Consider the following 22,031-nt stretch of genomic DNA (forward strand, 5'->3'; position numbering starts at 1 on the left):
GGAATGTCCAAGTAGCACTTTAAAATCTGAATACTCTGAAATACTACCAATAAAGGATTTAAATTCCCAAGTCCAAGATTTTATATTGTAATGATAGCATTCTTCTGTGAAGTGAGGAGAGGAGTTGTGACTTATTTCATTTCCAACAGCAAAGCTTGTCAGTACTTTATTATATGTATATGTATGTTCATGTGTAGATATAAATACACACATACCGTCAAGGACCCATTTACATGCATACATAACTTTCAAATTCAGTAGCTGGTTGCACACCTTAATTAATAGCTGGAGCATATGGTTTATGCAGGGCTTTAGGTGAATTGGTCTTCATTTTACATGGCCTTGAAAATTTGTCTAAGTAATTTATATTTGAACCTATAGACAGTTGGCCTCATCCAATGTCTTTGAACAGGTAAGTGGCTGCTCACCATGTAATTTTAAGGTAAAACAAGATGTATGTATGTGCTATCTTCTTTAAAGATGTTATCATTCCCAATGGTGGATGTAACTGCAAATCAGTAAGGCCGATAATCTGGTTTGTGCTGTATGCGCATAGTAGTTGCCCCTGAAGCATGCCTATAGTGGCTTCCTTTAAAGGATCTTGGTATATTTAGATTTCTCTCTCCTGTTTGTGGTCACTTGAAAAAGTCTTTGTGGAAGAGACCTCCCTTCTTTTCCCTTGCTGATTCCAGCCAGCATCTGTGTCAGCCTCTCCGGATTGGACAGCAGGCCACCTTGTTCCATCCTGGGCTTCAGTGTGGCTTCACTGGGCTTTTGGCTCTGTTGGGGACAATGCCAGGGCATCCAGGAAACCTGACAGTGTTTGATGATCTGATTCATTCTATGATGCTTACTGTTTTCAGGAGAAATTATGGAATAAGCTAATGAAACCAGTGATGTCCCTAATATCATAACTTTATGGCCCATAAAGATTACTACATGAGTTTATATCACAGAGATTCTAGGTATATTATCCTTGAGATTTTAAGACATTTACATGTAGATTCACTCACTGAATCAAAAGCAATTGTTTTCAAAATAGACCATTGAGCAGCAAATATTTTAAGTTAATGTATTTTTTTATAATTTCTGAAACTTCCAAGTTCCCAGATAACATTGACTAAGGATTGTCTAGAATTCTTGCCATTAAAATCATCACTTCCAAGAAGTCTTTCTACTGGCAAAACAAGAGAAAATAATGGTTAAAATGTGGAAGGTGGATGCGGGTATTTAAAAAAAATTTTTTTTTCATTTGGGACTGCTCCGAGCATGTGAACTTGCACATAGCTGCCCTCAGCAAAATGCTGTAATTTATTGAAGAAAACTGAATTGCAGAACCTTTCTTCCCCACACACCCCCTCATCCAAAAAAAAAAAAAAAATCAACAGCTTGACTGAGCTTAAATAACTGACTTTTCATATTCTTTCATGAAACACAAAGGGCTAATCCTGAGGCTACTTGAGCCACCAATGCAGGCCGTGATGGGGACCACCATGGAACATGTCATTCCCTCCTCACCACACACAAAACACATTGACTGCAGCTTTATGAAGTGAAAATGCCCAAGAAAAAGAAAATGTGAAGGAGGTGTCCTCAGTTATTTCTTTCCAGAGGGGGAGTGTGAAAGAAAAAGCTGCTGCATCTGGATATTGAGAACAAAGCAAGCCTAAGACTTGGGCATAATAGGTTGGGTCACTTGCTTTTATAGAAGCAAAAGAGTGGAACTGCCTTTACTTGTCTCAGTACCACTGACCCTTGCATTTCATTGTGTGGAGATGTCAGAGAAAGTGTGTAGAAAGCATTCCAGCCTCTTTCACTGAACAATGACTTTGTCATTTTGAGATTTCTATGGTGTGTTGACCCCTTCCCTGACTCCCTCTCTCAAATCCCCCTTGGACAAAAGAGATTGTTAGTTAGGCTGCCTTGCCCTCATTTGAAAGATCTCTGTTTTACCGACTCTTTAAAAGTAAACTCATCCATTTTAACTGAATCACAGTGTTTTCACGCTTTTAAAATCAACAAAAGCGTTTTAGTCAGAGCATTTACAAGGATGGAATATTCTGTGAAAATGCCAGTCCCAGAAATAATGATTCATGCAAACTGCCAAGTTAAAGTAGGTTTTCTTGTTAATAGAAAAGAAAATTGATGATATGGGTTACTGGAAATATTTACAAACACTTGACCCTCGGGTTTCTGAGATCAGGGTGATAGGATTCACACAAGCCCACTCATACAATTCCTTTACCTTTCTTTATTTTTAATGAAAGATGAGATGTTGGGATTTTTCCAGCGTGGTGGTTAGCACACTTAGAAAGCAGCACCGTCCACATCAGCATGGTGACAGTTAATCACCGGGGACCTTCCCAGGCTGGCAACCACTGTTCCAATTTGTCTGTCCCAGCATGTGTGCTCCAATGATAATGTTTGTAGTTTAACAAGAAGCTAATTAAGACCTAAAAGAAAAAAAAAAATAAAGATCTCATTTTTATCAAGCTTGGTAGTATTGTGCAGAGCATAGAACTTTATACTCTAGCATTATTGAATGATGTCCATTGCAAAACAATAGTGCCCACTCGCGGGCCCTCTCTCCTTGCCATCTTGCATCTTTAGGAATGATCAAATGTTGCTAGAGAGAGGAAAATGGCTCAATATTTATGTACTTTGAGGACTTTTAGAGTCTTGATATGCTATTCTTGATTACATTCATTCAATTCTATCTACTTTGTGATAAGACGAACAAAAAAGGGATGGGCTAGAGAGCTTCAGTTTTGGTAAAGTCTTGTACTTGCTATTTTGTGTATGGCTGTGTCTCTTAAATCTGATGTGGAAAGTGATTATAATCTATACTGTCTTGTGATTATCTTCTGCTTGTGTGTTTCATGACTGACTTGATTCTTGCAGCCTTTCTCTGGGTTCTCTAATTATCATCTGCATTGAGTCTCCAAGCAGATAGTACAGTTCTAGCATCTTAACAAAAGGCCAGCACCCTATGGGAGATATATCCAATGTGACTCAGGAGCCGTTTTTTGTTGGAAGCACACAAGCTAGTTACCATCAGTCCTTATATGTGCCCCCCGCCGTTCCCTACCTGCAGTGTACCCAAGAAAATCACCACGTGACATTATGATTGTGTATTTTACACATTGCCAACACCTGTCTGAGCATGACCTAAGAAATGGGAATGGTGTCTTTATTTTTGTAACCTATTGCTATTTTTATTGAGGTATAGTTTATATATGTTAAATATGTCTTGTAGTTTGGTGAGATTTGATAATTGTGTACGTTCCTGTGACTACAACCCAAAACAGGACATAGAACATTCTCATCACCTCAGAAAGTCTCTCAAGCCCCTGTGTAGTCAGTTTGCACGTGCACGCGTGCACACACACACACACACACACACACCACTTCCAGATTTCTTTCAACATAGACCAGTTTTCTTGTTCTTGGGCTACATTTATGTAAGTGAAATCCATATAGTATGTGTTTTCTGTGGCTGCCTTCTTTTGCTCAACATGTTTTTGAGATCCATCCATGTGATTATATGTTTCAGTGTTTTGTTTTGTTTTTTCCCTGAGTGATATTCCATTGTATGAAGATACTACAATTTATCTGTTCTCCAGTTAATGGACATTTGGGATGTTGACAGTTTTTAGCAATGAACTTTATTGTACAAGTGTTTATGTGGGTACGTGTTTTCATTCCTCTTGGCTCAAATGCTTAGAAGTGCAATGCTGGGTCATAAGGTAGGTGTGTGTTAACTTTAAAAAATTACCATAAAATTCTTTTAAATATTTGCACCATTTTTCACACCCACCAGCAATATAGGAAAGTTCCAGTTGTTCTATATCTTTGGAACATTTAGTATTATTAGTCTTTTGATTTTAGCCTTTCTTTAGTATTATTAGTCTTTTGATTTTAGTGGGTATGACTCATCTCTTTATGGTTTTAATTTACATTCCCCTGATGGTTAATGATACTGAGCTCTTTTCATATGTGCTGATCGGCCGTTTGGATATCTTTTGTGAATTATTGGTTCAGATTTCTTGCTGACTTTTTTTAAAACTTAAAAAAAATCTTTTTATTGTTGATATATAGGAGAGTATATGTATATATTTTTAATAATAGCTTTATATATATATGTTTAAAGTAGTCCTTTGTGAATATTTTCTTTCAATTCGTGGCTTGCCTTTGTATATTCTTTAAAAAGTTTTTTTGATTGAGGTATAATTGACATATAACATTAGTTTTAGGTGTACAACACAGTGATTTGATATTTGTAAACACTTAAAAATGATCACAATAAATCTAGTTCACATCCATCTCCTTGAATAGTTACAAAAAATATTTTTCTTATGATGATAACTTTTAAGATCTCTCTTAGCAACTTCCAAATATGCAGTACAATGGTATTAACTATAGTGACAATGCTATACGTTGCATCCCCATGATTTATTATGTAACTGGAATTTTGTACTTTTTGACCCCTTTCTTAGCTTTCTCCCACCTTCCACCCCCTGCCTCTTACAACCACTGGTCTGTTCTCTGTATTTATGAGCTTGGTTTCTTTGTGTTTTTGTTTTTGATTTCTAAGTATAAATGAGATCATACAATATTTGTCTTTGTCTGACTTATTTCACTTAGCTTAATGCCTTTGAGATCTATCCATGTTGTCACAAATGGAAAGATTTCATTCTTTTTATAGCTGAATAATATTCCATTGCATGTATAATGATGTATACATATATGCATATATGTGTATATTTATGTGCATGTATGTATATGTGTACACACACACACACATTGTGATATATGTCATTTTTGTTATCCATTCTTTCATTGATGGACACAGTTTGTTTCTGTATCTTGGCTATTGTAAATAATGCTTCAGTGAATATGGAGGTACGTATATCTTTTTAAGTTAGTGTTTTCACTTTTTGTAGATTCCTAATGGAGAACAAGTTTTAATTTTATTGAAGCCTAACGTTTACCTTCTTTGTCTTTTCTTTTGTAGCCCATGACTTTTGTGTTCTAAGAAATCTTTGAATATTTTTAAGAGCTGGGGAGCTACTTTCCTACTAATTTTCAAAAATTGATTCATCTTGTTTTAATTTTTGTGGGTGGAATAAGAAGTTAGTGGTTGATGTTTATTTTTTCTTCCCAGTTATTCTGTCCACGTTTGTTAAAAAGACTTATGCCCTGAATTGACTTGGTTAATAATCACTGGTATGTGAACAGGTCTGCATCTTTATTTTGTTCCACTGATCTGTTTATCTTTATACCAATACTACAGTCTTGGTTATTGTACATTTTAGTAAGACTTGAAAATACAGTAATTTAAGTCCTAACTTTTTTGTCAGGATTGTTTCGATCATTCTAGGTGCTTTGCTTTATTTTCTGTCATTTTAGAAGCCTTTCAATTTTTTTTTTTAATAAAAAGTGTGCTGGGATTTTTATTAATATTTTCTTTTAGCAATAACAATATGAGTAGTCTATGAATCTTAACAATATTGAATCTTTTGATTATGAACATGGTTTATTTCTCCACTTATTTAAGTCTTTCATTTTACGAATGTTTTGTATTTTTATTATAGACATCTTGTAATCCTTTGGTTAAATTTATTCCCCAGTATTTTTTTTTTAATTATGCGTGTCATTGTTCTTAATATCTTTTTCTAGCTGCTCGTTCCTAGCATATAGAAGTACAATTGATTTATGTATATTGACATTGTCTTTGAACTTGTGAATTTCCTTTGCATTTCCTAGAGTTTTTTTAATTCTGTAGAATTTTCTACATACATAATTATGTCAGCTGTGAATAATGACAGTTTTACTTCATTTCTAATATTTATAACTTTTATTTCATTTTCTCTACTTATTACTATGGCTAGAATTTCAGTATAATGTTGAATAGAAGTGATGAGGTAAGACATTCTTGTACTCATATGGTAAAATATTTCAATATTTTTTCATTGAGAATGATGTTATTGGCAGTTTTGGGGGTAGATATCTATCATCAGATTTAAAAAGTTCCACTTAATTCCTCATTTGCTGAGAATTTTTACTTTTTAAAAAATCAAGAATATGTGTTGAATTTTGACAAATATTTTTTCTACATCTCCAGGTAATCATATGACTACTCACCTTTACTCTTTCAATGTAGTAAATTATATTGATTGATAATTGCAGGTTAAATTAACTTTATACTTCTGGAATAAACTCCACTTGTTCATGAGGTAGCATCTTTTTTTATGTATTGCTGTGTTCAGTTTGTTAATATTTTGTCAAGAATTTTTGTATCTGTTGTTTATGTGGGATATTGGTCTATAATTTGCTTTCCTTGAAATATTTTTGTCAGCTTTTGGTATCAGAGTTATGCTGGCCTCCTAAAAAGAGATGAGAAATATTTCCTTCTTGTGATGGTCAGTTTTATGTATCAATTTGGCTAGGCTGAATTCCTGTTATTCAGTCAAAAGTAATCTAGGTGTTGCTATGTAAGTATTTTGTAGATATGATTAAAGTCCACAGTCAGTTGACTTTAAGAAAGATTATCCTGTATAATCTGAGTGGGCCTGGTTTAGTCAGCTGAAAAGCCTTAAGACTAAGACTTCCCTGAAGAAAAAGAAATTTGGCTTGTGAATTATAGTGGCAGATCCTGCCAAGAGTTCCAGCCTGCCTATTCTTTGTAATAGTCTACCTTATAGATTTTGAACTTGCCTAGCCAAGTTCAATGGTGAAGTATTCTGTTTTAATTGTTGGATTCAGTGTATTGGTAGGTTGTTTACTGTTCTTAAGGCATATGATTTGTAATTGCTTTTTTAAGTGTCTTTGTCCGTTTTTTCTATCATATTAATGCTGGAGTCAAGTTCTCTCTAAGAAATTGGTAAAACTTTTTTGTACAATTTACTTGTAAAGCCATCTGGGCCTTTAAAGTCTTTTGTGCGGGAAATTTTTTAAGTATGGATTCAAATTATTAAATTGATATGGAATTACTCAGATTTTCTATTTTTCTTTTGTCAGTCATTGTGCATCATTTCCCAAGAAATTTGTCTTTTGCATTAAAAAACTTTATCAGCATTATGTTAATTGTGTGTTCTTTTTATTTTTTTTAGCCGAGGCAACCCTTGGTTGACCTCATAAATTGCAAAGACATTGTCAGCTTACAATCCCTTATTTTTTAATTTTTTTACACCTACAACACCTAGTCTTTCTAGGTGGTCTCCCATCCAAATACTAACCAGGCCCAACCCTGCTTAGCTTCTGAGATCAGATGGGATCCGGCTTGTTCAGGGTGGCATGGCCATAGACCAATTGTGTGCTCTTTTTAACGCCTGTGATATCCCATCTATTCTCCCTTTTTAAGCCATGATAATGGTGATTTTCTCTTTTTTTCTCAGTCAGTCTTGGCATGAGTTTATTAATTTCACTGGTACAGGCAAAGAACCAAGCTTTGGGTTTGTTGATCTTCTCCTTGGAAATTAGTGTTCTGTTTCATTAATGTCTACGTTTCTCTTATTTCCATTCTTCCACATAATTTAATTTAATATACTGTCCTCTTTCTATCTTAAGATGAATTTTTAGAATCTTGACTTGCAGCTTTTTTTTAAACGAGACTTGATTTTTTTTAGAACATGTTAGGTTCACTGCAAAATTAGGAGGAAGATACAGAGAGATTTCCCATGTATTCCTAGTAGCCCCTTAAAAAAAAAAATTAAGCTATAAATTTACCTCTAAACATAGCTTTAGTTGTAGTCCTTGACTCTTACTAGATTTTCTTTTTTGTCAAAATACCTTCTAAATTTATTGTAATTTCTTTGAACCAAGTGTTATTTAGAAGTGTATTACTGACTTTCCAAACATTAAGTGACTTTCTAGTTACCTTTCTGTTATTGAATTCTTGTTAAATCCACTTTAAGTCAAAATATATTTTGTATAATTTATGTCCCTTTAAGTTTGTTGATACTTGCTTCAGGGCATAGAATATATGCAGTTGAAAAGAATGTATCCAATTTTGGGCTGGAGTATTGTATATTTCTTAATTAGATTAAATTTATTAATCATATTTTCAAATTCTTTATATCTCTGTTGATATTTATCTGCCTGTTTAATTAGTTATTGAGATAAGTAAGTGAGAATCTCTCATTATGAGTATAGATTTGTCTATTTCTCCTGGGTTGTCAGATTTTCCATTATTAGGCTTATAAAAATTCAGATTTCTAAATGTCTTCTGGGTTAATTAACTTGTTATTCTTATGAAATGTTTTCCTTTATTTCTAGGAATTTTTCCTAACTTAAAGCTTCTATGTTTATAATGGTGTAGATAGAAACTCCAGCTTTCTTCTGGCTAGTGTTTTCATGGGCACCCCTTTTCCATCCTTTTATTTCCACCTTTACTTTTAAAGGGTGCCTTTTAAAAGTAGCATATAGATGGACTCCAGTCTTGAATTTTGTAGTTAGCTCTACCACCGAGAAAATGTAAAAAGGAAGATATTGATCAACGAGATATGCTGAACACAAAGGAAAAAGTATACTTCATTTCCCTAACATTTTCTATTGTGTTGGTTAACAAATCGTAAGCCAGACACCACTATTTTCCCCTTCAGTGGAGTTAGTTAAGACTCAGGAGCAAGAGCTAACTGAAGGATGCATATGCTGTAGAGCTGGTGTGGACATGAATGGACATGAGGCAGCCAGATGAGGGATGGAAGGAGTGATGAATATATCCTAAGGAAAGGACAAGTTTAGAAAAAGCTTAGTCTTAGAGTTTATATAGATCTCTACACAAATAAGACACACAAACGTTATGCAAAGTTCTGATTTAACAAAGTTAACTGAGTTGGGTGAGGTCAACAGAAACAGGTGGTCAAGAGGGGATCTGGGAATCAGAGTTGATCTCTGAACTCCCTAAGATGTGCAAGGTGCCATATTAGCATGAAACATACACCTACAGATTTAATACTAACCCTAAGCTGGTGTTAACGTTTAGGAGCTTATCTTTTGGAATCTTCCATATTTTTCCCTTTGCTTTTCTTTATCCTGTAGTGGAAGGGTAATGAGTATATTCAATAGGAATTACATTTTATTTCTTAATACTCTTAGAATTTTGTATAGCCTCTTCACAATTTCACTGCCTTGACAAGAATCTTGTATTAGCAAGCAGCACAACCTATATCATAGTCATTTCATTGAAAGGTTATTTTTTATCTCATATGTTTCCAGAACAAATAGGCAGAAGACTCACCTACACCCACATCAGTAAACAGCTTACTGATCAAAAACTAAGCATTATTTTTTTCTCTCGCTAAATCAGAAGAAAATATTGCCATGTTTTCTTGCCAAGAAGTTAGTCTTGCTTTGTTTATTGCACTTAAGTCATATCTTCTGCAAAATCAGTAATAGTTTAAGGCAATCTGGATGATTTGTACTTATCGCAACTTGAAACAGAATTCTTTAGAGTCTGACTGACAGAAGAATTAAAAGCTTTGAAATCCCTTTGAGATGTTAGCAGTCTTAATGATCATGATTTTACTTTTTTAATACTGTAAACAAATAATAAAAGCACTGTCTGCTGATTAAGTGGCATTATGATTAAATATATATTTCACTTTGTGCCTAACATAAGTACACGTGCGAGTAAGAGTTCAAATAATAATGGAGTGAGCCAAAAGTGTGGATGATATATTTATTTGCATAGAATAAGAATACATCTTTACTGCTGTTTATAGAAAACATGTTTTTTTGGCACAAGCTTCACAAAGACTAGCAAGAACAGAATCTCATGAAATTAAAGTAAATTGTAGGCAGGTACCTAGGAATTCCTACAGTACTGTAAGCAGCTCAGTAGTTAAATGCCAAACAGGCAAACAGGTCCTTGTATTTAAAATTGTGCTTGTGAAAGAAATATATTGAAATCTTTAATATTAGATGACAATGTTAATTCTAGAGGAAGAGGTTTCCTAAGGAAATTTTAATGTTACCACCATCTAAATACAGATATTGAACATGTAAAATACTGAGTTTCATTTTGTGTCCTTGGGTTTTAAATATTTATTAAAATTAAATTTGACTCTTTTGTTTTGCTTTCAAGTCATTTTGCTCTGGGCTTAGAACTCATCTTCCCAATGAAACTTTTTTTAAAAAATTTAAACAGTAATCCTTATATCAACACATGTCATGTGATCTGTTCGCAAGCATTTTTAAAACCTTTTAATGATCAGTTCTGCTCGGTGAGCTGAGCAGGCTATTATTCCCTAATGAGCTGGGAGACTAGGACTGCTCGTCTCATGGGAGAGACCAAATAATCCCACAAGAGATCCAACAAAACTAGAAAATGCAGACAAAAGGGAAAATAATATAAAATACGAGCATATTTGGGTATTAATTTTTTTCAAATATGAATCTTATGTATATTGGATACAATATCATGTATAGATTTAAAGAATAGGCTTGAGGTCAAAAGAACTGAATTATCTGACTTTGGGCAAATTATTAGACCTCTCTGAGTGTCAGTTTCCTGCTTTATAAATGGATATGATAATCCCTTCTACTAAGATTTTATGGGAGAAATTAAATAATGCATGTGAAATACTTAAGGGGTTGGACACATGACAAGCCTCAAGAAATGTTATTCGTTATTGGTTTTGGGATGGTGGAGTAACCAACATTTCTTTGATTGTCAACTAGATCTAGAGAATTGTGAAATTTCTTCAATATTATGAGGAAATTTTCCATTAGGCACTAGCAATAAAGCAATGTCTTAATTTTCAAATGTTCTCATTGGGCAAGATTTTAAACATTTTTTCCCCTTTATTGCTTTTGTATACTTCATTAATATTCATTCCGATGCCATTACGGCTTATCAGAAACAGCTGCTCACAGGACAGCATCCTTTCTGAGGATGAGAGGTACATGTTAGACATCCCTTGCATATGTGGTAGTGACGGGATCCTCTACCTTAGTTATCTTGATGTTTAAATCAGGATGCTTGCTTACCAAGGAGGCCAACCTGGAATAGACACAGGTGGATTTTCCTTAATATTGATACCAGTTCATGATGCACAAAATAGAAAGTGTCAAATTGATCTTCTCTTTTGAAAATATTGAATTATTTAGTAAGCAGATGTTTGGTTTGTTTTTATTTATTCAGAGGTCTACCACCTTTTTCCTTAAATCTCCCTGAATGCTCAGCAATTTCAGAGCAAGTAAGTCCTCACTAGGAAGAAGGAGAGGCCAGCTAGCCTATTTTCCTCCATTTATGACTAGAATTTTTTCCTTCAGAATTTCATTCCTCTTGACTCCGGGTTTTATACTGATACCATAGTAGAGACAAGGAGAAATAATAAAAGCACATGGGTTTACATCGAGGTACTGCAGTTTGAGTCACACGGGCTCCTGGCTATGAAGCTACAGTTCTGGGGGGTATCCTTCTTCCATGCTTCTGTCTGTAGCTTTGGACATGGATTCCCAAAGTACAAAATGCTGCTGGCTTTCTACATAATACATATTAAATTCCTGCGAGAACTCGGGACAACCACTTAACCTCCCAACTTTATGGTTCCTTGTCTGTAAATGGAAATGACAGTTCTTTCTTTTCTCATTCCCAAGATGGTTGCAGGATCCTCTGAGAAAACTGACATGGAAGAGCTGTGAAATGATAACCTAAGTCTGTGGAAGGCGTTACCCTGCTAATCCTTTCCTCGTAGGCATCACGCCTTGGGCCCACCGCCCGGGGTAGCATAGAGGGGAATGCCCTGGGCTGGCAGATATGGGATACGGGTACTGGCACTGAGAAGACACAGAATAACCCAGGTTAACTCAGGCAAGCAACTTAACTTTTGCTGCCAGGCTCCCTATTGGTCAAAATTTCTGTCAACTGATTACCCGCAAATTGTCCATGCCCCTCTTTGTGTTTGTTAAACCTGCCAGTTGTGTTTTCTTAGAACCCTCTAAGCAGTGTTTAGTATTCTCCCCTGTGTTTGTATATAGCACTCCGTGTATTGTCCAGATGATCATGGATTCATATCCATCTAAGATGGTAAACTTCAGAGATCTTGGCCTATGCCATGTGAGTCTGCACGTCTCCACCATTCAATCCCACTTTCATAGCAGGCAGACATTGCATGTTGAATTGTATTCATATCACCTGAAGTTGTACACCGTGATATCAGACTTTTCTTGATAAAGATGGATATTTAAATGAGCATTTTCCATGAACTTGGGTTTCTATTCCTCCTGTTGTTTTTAGATCAAGATCATTTTCTAAGATAGAATCACCTCACGGGATGAGGTAATGATTAAGTGAACATCTATTGACTTCTTAAAACAGTGCCTCGCATACAATAAATACCTGATAAAGTGCATCTGCTTTTGTTATCATCTTTAACCTTTGGAATAGACATTTTAAATACTTATCCTAATGATGAAAATTTTAATGTATATCCAAATGATTAAAAAAAATTTTAGACATTGTAAATTGTTTCCTTAATGTCAAAACTTAGATTTCTAAGAAATGTCAAAAATTTATTTCATCATTTTTTTGGTCTGTTTTTTATTGGTCATGCTGATAAACTCTGAAAATCTTTAAGGGTATATAGAGGAAAAATTGATGGCAAATTAGGAGGCTCAAGTAAGTAAAAATAAATTTCCTGGACAATAAAAAGTTGGCTGTATATTGAGGGCAAGCTTAAATATATCATAATAGCTAACAATGTCGGCTCCCTGGTATATGCTTTATGCATAGTCTGGATCAGGTTGCTTTTCCTCTCCCTGTGCCTCAGCATCTCCATCTGTAAAATGAGATAATACTACTCAATAGGGCTGTTGTGAGAATTAAATGAGTTAATACATGTGAAGTATTTAATGTGCAGTGAGGTACGTAGTCAGCATTCAGTAAATGTTAACTATGGATAGAAAACCAAGACAGTGGAATCCCCACTTCCAAAGATGAACATTTAAATTTTTTTCTCTCCTTTTCTGAGCACTAAATTTGTAATTAACTACTTCTTTATCCTTGTTTTTATAACCTAGTCTTCTGGATTCCTCATCCATGGTCCCTTGCTTGCTAATTTCCCTGGTAATATCTACAGACTCATGATAGTTTGAGTTTCAAGTTTTAAACCCCTCTGAGTCTGAACTTTTCTCATCTGTTAAATAAAGAAAATAGCAATGCCTACCACACAGGACTACTGAGTGTTTCAAAAGACCTAATACCTGGAAAGTTCTTCTCGTCGTATTTGTCACATAGTGAGCATGCGATAAACATCATCAGGACCACCTATGATCTGTTATTTCTGTTGGATGAGGAAGCATTCCCTGTCATCCCAACAAGCTAGGAGTTTGATCTTAACAGAACAACTCATTGAAGCCTGTTTTTGAAAAGAATTCTTGATTAGGAGGTTAAAATGTGTGTGGTCACTTCCTCCATACCAAAGAACAATTCTCTGGGACACCAGCAGGGTGTCCAAGAATTCAACTCAATTCTGCCACTGTCTACCTGGAGATGAAATCAGATTCCACAGGCAAAGGGCTTAGTCCTTAGTCACAAGACCTCCCTCCACTTCAGACTCCGGATAAGCCCAGGTTGTCACCTGTACTTCTGACTGACCGACTGGCTATAAAATCAGAGGTTTCCATGACTCCCTCCCTGGGTTCACTTAATTTAATAGAACGGCTCACAGAACTCAAGAAAACTCATTTACTCTTTAGATTACTGATTTATTACAAAAGATGGTAAAATATACAAATCAACAGCCAGATGAAAAGACACGTAGGGCAAGGTCCTGAAGGAAGCTCAGAGCTTCTGTCCTTGTGGATGTAGGGGCCCATCATGGTGGCAGAGCCTTCTGGTTTTCCAGTTTGGAAGCTCTCTGAAAAAAAGGACAAGTAGCTGTCCTTTTGAGTTTTTATGGAGGCTTTATTACAGTCATGATTGACTAAATCATTGGCCATTGGCAATTTATTCAACCCTCAAGCTCCTCTCCTCTTCCTGGAATTCAAGGAGTGGGACTGAAAGTTTCAGTCCTCTAAACCACGGGGTGGCTCCATTGACAACCAGCTCAGATCCTGTGGTGCTTGCAAAAAGTTACTTCATTAACATAACAAAAGACACCTTGATCTCGCTCAAGACTTAGGAAATTCCAAGGGTTTTGGGAGTGCTGTGCCGGAAATGGGGATGAAGACCAAATATTTATCTCTTGTTATGAATTACAATATCACAGGAGGTCTCCGTATCTGTTTTCACTATTTCAGACGTTTCTACTAGTGATTGCTGTGGTAGGCGTGGCGGTGTCGGTGATTCCTTGGATTGTGATACCTCTGGTTCCCCTCGGCATCGTTTTCTTTGTTCTTCGTAGTTATTTCTTAGAAACGTCAAGAGATGTCAAACGCCTGGAATCTACAAGTGAGTACCAAGACTTTTGGGTTGGGATGGCAATGGAAGCTAGCTTGTGTTCATGCTATAGTTAAGGAGACCCCTGAAATTCTGCAGGCTCTGTATCTCATGAAATAAATGGTAAGTAGCTGAATACAATGGCCACTGTCATCCCAACAAGCTAGGAGTTTGATCTTAACAGAACAACTCATTGATGCCTGTTTTTGAAAAGAATTCAAAAACTGTTAGTCATTGTGGGCTTGGAGGCAAATAGATCTAGTGGCATATGCCAGGTGCAGCTTTCAGTTTAGCACAAAAAAGGAATGGAGAATGTGTGTGTAAGGTAAACGTGTGACACGCTGAGAGAAGTTTTAAAAGCAAGCCTTTATTGGGAGAGCGCTCCCGGGCAAGGTTCACTGGTCCCGAGAGTAGAGGGGCCAGAGAGGTCACACCCTGGGGCGAGAGGGCATAGTTTTTATGGGGTTATGTGCAGGTAGGGTATAGAATGGGGGAATGTTAATTGAATGTTAGTTGAGCATCGGATTAGAGTGGTGGTGCCAGTGCTTTAGGGTGGGCCATTATCAGTTGAACTCTTACTTCGATGTCTGGCTGGAAGGTCTGGATTTCGATATCAAGCTGGGAAGTCTCCAGATAGGTATCTGGCTGGCCCTTCCCCCATCACCAACCTAATAGAGTGTAGAATAATACTCCTCAGAAGTGTGCGCTCCATGAAGACGGGCCATTTCTGTCCTATTCATGACATATTCCTGATATAGAGAAGGAAAGCAATAAAAGTTTTTACGAGATATAAAATATTTCATGTCATTACTGATATAGAAGGAAAATAGAAAATTATTCTTCCTTTGAATTTATTAGAAATGACAAGGAAAAGATCAGGGGAAGGAAAGGAAGCATTGGGAAACATACTCATGTTAGAAGTGATACATTTGAAAAATATATTACTTTCACATACTCAAAAAATGGCAAATAAGTTGTGGTTGTGAAATGTTTTGAAAAGATAAGCACTGTTCTTTTCAGTTTTGCTCTTTATTGTCACCAGTATACGGTGTAGTGCCACACCGTTTGAGGTTTTCTTCCCCCCCTGGGCCATCCATATTAAGGGACGGTGAAAACCCCCTTAGGAAGACACAGGAGAGCGATCAGTTTAGTATGCATTTAGTCCATTACTCTACTCAGCTTCCTAGTTTTGGAATAATGGAGAAAGCATTTTATGATTAATCATTCTATTCTATAGATAATTGCAGAGTATGGAGTAATTCAGAGCTTATCTCAATATTGCACAACCATATTTCAATATTATTAAAACAAAAATAAGAATAAATTGTTTTATTTTTTTAAAAAGTACAAGAATGATAGCCAAAACATAAAGAAGGACGATATTTGTATCAGAAACCTCAACTTTGGATAGTTACTACAAACTAATACTACCTCAGATTTCTGAGAGCCAAGCTAAGGAGAGAAACATCAATTCCCATGGTTTTTCCTACCTACCAAGTGGAAATATACAAGTTGGTTAGGATAAAGCAAATTTTTTGTTGTGGCAAATGTATTTCTTTTTAAGTAATGAGCTCTAGAGAGGCATTTGTCTTAAGTATTTGCATAAAGGATACTGGGTGACATTTTCGTGAAAGCTGTAGAAAATTTCCAGTCATCGAGTGCGGTTTGGTTTCTGAGGTGTTTCAGTGGTATGGTGGATCAGAGTGGACCTGATGTGTGTAACATTCTGCTGATGTGACTTGTTATGATGATAGGACTTGGAGAAGGCAGAATAAGTGACCGACTCCAACCAGTCTTTTGTGTAGACAACAAGGCTTCAGACCTTTTATGATTTGAGGCTACTTATGAAACGGAATCATCCTATCTTGTCACAAAGGAGGTAGTCTCTAGTATATTCAAAGAAAGGTTGTGTTCCATGTGGAAGTAGAGAAAAGGGGACCTCTTGAGCCTTTTTTCTGATCTGGAGAGTCTGAGAACTTTGGCATGGTCCCTGTGGAATATTTGGGTTTTCCTGAACCCCAATAGCCAGTGATAGTGAGTTAGACAGTAAGTTAAATCCAGATCCTCCCTCCTCCACACCCCCAAATAACCAAATATGGTGGCCAGTTGATTAGAACTGTTTATTGTTATTTATCTGAGTAGTCTGTGCCATATATAACAATTCCACTGTTTCCTCTAGGTAGTAATTAATAGTACCTCTTGAGGTCACTGCTGGAGCCGCCAGCAAAAAAAAAGGTACCTGATTGTCATGGCTAGAAGGCACAAACCTGCTTCCTCCTTGTGCTTTGAAGGACTACTGAAGTTTTATTTTCAGATCATACTGCCTAGCCGACTCTTAATGACATATCCCAGTTGATCATAATGGTTTTTCATTTTTGCAAAAGTGAGCGTAGCAATGCTCCGCCATAGAGAAGTATATAAAACCAGGATGGCATTTAGTTGTGTATTTCTCTAGCCAACTCTATTCATTTGGCAATGCCTTAATTATGAAGACATATCCAAATTCTGTCTGTAAGGGTTCTGTGATTAACTAGCAATATCTGCCAGGGGCATTGCTAGGGGAACATTACTTGTGTACCACATTTTCAGGCCGTAAATTCTCATGCCAATTCCTAGGGACTTTGTTCAGCTTAAGGTGCTTAATAAGAAGTACAGTAATGGGTAAGACTACTGCATATTAGCTAAGTAAGATTTTGGGATTTTCTAAAGAAACAAAGTCTAGAGAATAATGCATTTAGTCACGTGGGCATCTTTAACCCCTGCTAATTTTCTGAGACACCGTGGTTGTGATTAAAAGCACAGCCTTGGGAATAAGATAGTTTTGGGTCCGATACTCAGCTCTACCACTCACTTGCGTTAATTTACTTAATTTTGGGCAGTGCTCTTAATCCCTCAGTCTGTTTTTCCTTTTGTCAAGGTAATATACCTGCCCTCTAGGGTTTTTGTGAGAATCGCTTGAGTTGATGCTTGAAAAGTGCTTACTAGCAATAGAACCTTGAACATGAGGCAGTTAAGAACATAATAACAACTAGTAGGTCTCATGTAGCATTAATGATAACCTGTAGCAAGGCTATCAGCCCAGGGTCCTTTGGTGTAGGTCTCTACCCAACCCCCTTCCCAGAGAAGATTAGCAGTCCTTGTGGAATATGTACTAAAGAACCCTCAGGATCATAGAAGACACAGTCGATGTTGTGAAAATGTAGGGTTGTATTTGTCTGTGACTGCCGACTAATGCCATGGGTGTTACATAGGTCTACTTCAGGATAGCCAGTTCAGTCTGTGGTAAAAAAGGATATTACATTGGTCAAGATGATACTGGAGCCTTGGCATCCCTTCTTCATTTGTACTAATTAACTTTTTTTGCAGACTCTCCACTTCTCCCATCCTGGCATTCCACTCAGCCCTAAGTGGGGTGTGAAAGAAACAGGATAGCTTTTCACAAGTCTAGATATCTGCTGTACCACTACAGTACTTGGGTATGAAGTCAAGTAGGTGATGTGCTCTTGGATACTCTGGTGTTCAAGGCCAGATGACACCTGATTTCTAAAGTCGACCTTGCCACATAATCAATTGCCACTTTGATCTGGTGAGGGAAGCAAGCGAGGATGTCCAAGCTGAAGAATTTAATTCAAATACTCTTTCCTGGTTGAACACCACATCTACCTCCTTCTCAGAAGAATAGCCTATAATGAAATCGTTTATTTCCCTTGGACATGAAAGTGTGGTTCTAATGGGTTCTCTGCACTGCCTGGACTCTTAACACTCTCTCGATAGAGTAATGGGCCTTCGAATTCTCCTGAACCATCCCTATGAGCATCCCGTATCCAGACTGTATTCTGGGGAAAGGTTTAGACATCTGGAGAGTGCAGAACCAGGCCTGTCAGAGCTTCCTGCCTTTCTTATTTGAAGCATGAGCTCCTTCTATATTCATACTGCTGTCTTAAAAGTACAAAGTTAAAAGAAGCTAAAATGAATACAAGTTTAAAATTACTCAGTATAACGAAGAGAGAGAACATTGTAGATGCTAGAGTAAGATCACAAATGTGCTACTGGTTGATCGGAACCGTCCCAGAATCACTTAAGGCTCTTTGCCTGAATTAGTTACAAGGGAAAATGTTAGGTCACGTCCCAGTTTAGAGAAGGTTTTTTTCCCCCTTAAAGCACTATTACAGGTGAGGGTTCCTAATGGTCAATGTTCCCAGTCAAAAAAGAGCCCCAGGGCTAAGTGGATAGTCAGCTAGCCCACAGCCCAGGCTGTCCCTCCCACTGCCCACATCTTCTCACTCTTTCTGAACCCCAGTGCCACACATGGAAGCTTGCCTCTTCTTTGCTTGTAGAACTTTGGTTGCTAAGTGCAGGTGGAGGTTCCAGTCTGCACATTTGTGGAAGAGCCCCAAGGCTGAGTGGATAGTCAGCTGGCCCACGGCCCACGACCACCCCTCCAAACACACACACACACACACACACACACACACACACACACCACCACCACCACCACCACCACCACCACCACCACCACCACACACGTGCAGTGCTCATGTAAACTTCAGTATTGACTGAACTGACACACAGACAGGTACCTGGCTGCCAGGCTAAGGAGTCAAGCCCTGAAAATAAGTTTGAGGTTTTCCCTTGAGTCTTTTTTTTTCCATCATTTTATAAAACCTCTGTAGCTTCCTGTAAGATAAGTGATCTTCACTTCCCCTAAACACCCAGGTTTTACTAACTGGTCTTCTCTAGGAGATTCACAGGTACCAAAGTGATAAGTCAGTACTTCTGGTAAAAGCACAGATTATTATTCATTCCAGACAGAGGTCACAGGCTCATGATCTGCCTCCGACAATAGCTAGTTACAGCCTCATTCGTGGTGGGAAATGTAAGGGATTGTCCCTGCCTAGCAGCATGCAGTCTACCTGTTCCCTGATGTGCAGGAGCCAGACCATGGCCCTCATACAGTGTGTTCTCGGAGAAGATGGCAAAGAAACCAATGGCCAGTCATGTGGCATCAGGTCCCAAGCCAATGTGAAGTTACTCAAAAGAAAATGGCCACTAAGATCACTGTCAAATTCTGAAAGATTGATGTTACTGTCATATGCTGTGGTAAGCTCCAAACACCAAGACAAGTGTCTGGCAGGGAAGTTATAAAAATATCCATTAGGTTCCTTGTGCTGAAATTAAGAGTATTGAAAGACACCTTGGCTCTATAGGTTTTGTGGGCATAAGGGGAATACACTACACAGGTGTGCAGCAACCCATACAGAGACCCTTGGTGCACCAGCATCTCAGGATGCTGGGGGATAGCAAACTGTCCACCTTACCCATCATGCACTTGTCCTATGCCAGGTTTGGGGATATACTACTGAATTTATCCCAGCCCTTAAGAAGTTAATAATCTAAGGTAGAGACATATCTAACTAATCATAATTCAGTGTGGTAAGTACTCTAACAGAGAATTAAATTTAAAAGTGCTACTAACTCAAAAATGAGTGAAGAATAATTTCTGCCTAGAGAGATGTCAGGGCAGAATATGGAGGGAGGCCATGTTTGGGGAAGATCTTGAGGAATGAATTCATAAAGAAAGAAATCTAAATCTAGTTGTGCTTTGAATTTGGTCAAAGGTTCAGAGAGAAGCTTTTATTTCCAGGTCATTAAAATGGAGCATGGTGTGACCAGGAGTTGAGGGCTGACGCAGAGGGGACTCTTCAGGAGGGAGGAGTCCCTTCTCCCCAGAGCAGCCTGCTGGGAAGCTCCGGATGTGCTGTTTGGTGGGACTTGCCACCGCAGAGCATGGGAGGCGGTTGGTCTCCTTGCATCCGGTCTCACTGGCTATCCCTGCCATTTGTCTTTCTTGCTTCCCCAGCACGGAGCCCAGTGTTTTCCCACCTATCGTCTTCCCTCCAGGGACTCTGGACTATCCGGGCATACAAAACTGAAGAGAGGTTTCAGGAACTGTTTGACGCACACCAGGATTTGCATTCAGGTCTGTAAGTTTCTGGAAACATCTTCAAAGGATGGGATATGCCGCTTTCTGAGGCTTGACCTCCCTCTCAGGTGGCCTTGTTGGCTAGTACCTTTCTTGGCCTCCCCCTCAGGCCCAGCCCCACATCCTGTCTGTTCATCTCCTTCCTCCCCACTTCCCCTTGGCCATAACTTCTGTCAGAGTCCCCTCTGCGCCCCCCTCTTCCCCAATCATGCCACTGCTTTTCTCCTACTGACTGGTTTGCATTGTCCTTCCATCAACATGCCCTGTGACTTTTTGTCCCTTTAGGGTTTGAGTCAGTGAACTTTTTTTGCAAAGGGCCAGATAGTAAATATTTTAATTTTGTGCACCATATTGTCTTTATTGCAACTACTCAACTTTACCAAGTAGCATGAATACAGCTAAAGATAATACATCAGCAAATGACTATGACTGTGTTCCAATAAAATTTTATTTACAAAAACAAGGTGGTGGGCCATTCTTGGCCCACGGGCTATAGTTTGACCTTTTTTTTTTTTCCTAGCACATACAGGGTGACAGAAGTGACTAAGAAAGTCAGATTCCTAATGATCAGATTTACACTCATTTGATGTATATTATTCTTTGTAATAGTGAAGTTTTTTCAATGTAGAAATTTCAGAATTTCCTCTAAGTCTGTAAAATCCTGGCTCATCTTTATTATGTTTTGAAGATAGAATGACACTTTGAAAGCCACATGCAGATCCTTTTATTTAGCATAACGATCATTTAGATAGAGGCTTCTAAGGAACAACCACTGTGTGCAGGGCCCTGTATGGACCTGCACTCTCTGCTATTAGAGAACTGGGAACAGTCAGCCATGTCAAAGGATGAGTTTCACGTTGAAGCCCAGCACCACACAAGATGCACTGATGAAACCATTGTTCCATGGTCTGTAATATCACATTTCTGTTTATAACCCGTGGGTTGAATTTCTCAATGCATGCTTCCCCACAAGCCACTGTGCTGATTCCTAAGTGTACCTACCATACACATTGCCTCATCTCGCGCTTAGCTTTCTGGAATCTTCGGAGTCCTTAGGTATGCAACATTGTTGTCCTCCTTTGTATAAAAGTCTTCTGTAGTTCTATTGAGCAAAATGTTCCCCCTTGTTCAAAGCAGTTAACGTGTTCTTTCTGCTTACTCATGATACTTCTTATGGTTCACAAATCCAGAGGCCTGGTTCTTATTTCTGACTACGTCCCGATGGTTTGCCGTGCGTCTGGATGCCATCTGTGCCATCTTTGTCATTATTACTGCCTTTGGGTCGCTGATTCTGGCAAAAAGTAAGTACAGATGTGAATAACTATTTATGGTATGATTACAATTTATAACTACATTTACAATTATTAAATTAAACTTTAGCCACTTTGTCTAATATCATAAACTGTTTGATTCAGCGAATTGTATTAAAGTGTTTGCAGTATATCAGGTTAGGTGTGATTCCCCAGTGTGGCCCATGTAGAGGAGTCATTGGCATCTGGATGAGTTCTTTTTGTCTTTCTTGAATAAGTTAAGACATACACAAATGTCACAAACTTACCTAAACATCCTGGTAGTGTCCAAATTTACTGTTAAGCCTTTTGTCCAGTTTAGGGCTTAAGGTTTGAGCTTTAGGATGCTTCAGATCCCTTGGCTATAGTTGCC

General features: G+C 37.7%; 1 protein-coding gene and 1 pseudogene across 1 annotated transcript in view; one reads left to right on the forward strand and one right to left on the reverse strand.

Annotated features, from left to right (window-relative positions):
- Positions 1-22,031, forward strand: part of ABCC4 (ATP binding cassette subfamily C member 4) — a 220,836-nt gene that overhangs the window by 154,121 nt on the left and 44,684 nt on the right. The window contains exons 21-23 of the mRNA XM_016158617.2: positions 14,248-14,398; positions 20,247-20,366; positions 21,560-21,670. Of these exons, the coding sequence (XP_016014103.1) occupies positions 14,248-14,398; positions 20,247-20,366; positions 21,560-21,670 (382 nt within the window). The remainder of the gene's footprint in view (positions 1-14,247; positions 14,399-20,246; positions 20,367-21,559; positions 21,671-22,031) is intronic.
- LOC118609909 lies at positions 7,190-7,308 on the reverse strand (annotated as a pseudogene).

The sequence above is a fragment of the Rousettus aegyptiacus genome, unplaced genomic scaffold, assembly GCF_014176215.1.
Source record: "Rousettus aegyptiacus isolate mRouAeg1 unplaced genomic scaffold, mRouAeg1.p scaffold_m13_p_11, whole genome shotgun sequence".
Classification (NCBI taxonomy): domain Eukaryota; kingdom Metazoa; phylum Chordata; class Mammalia; order Chiroptera; family Pteropodidae; genus Rousettus; species Rousettus aegyptiacus.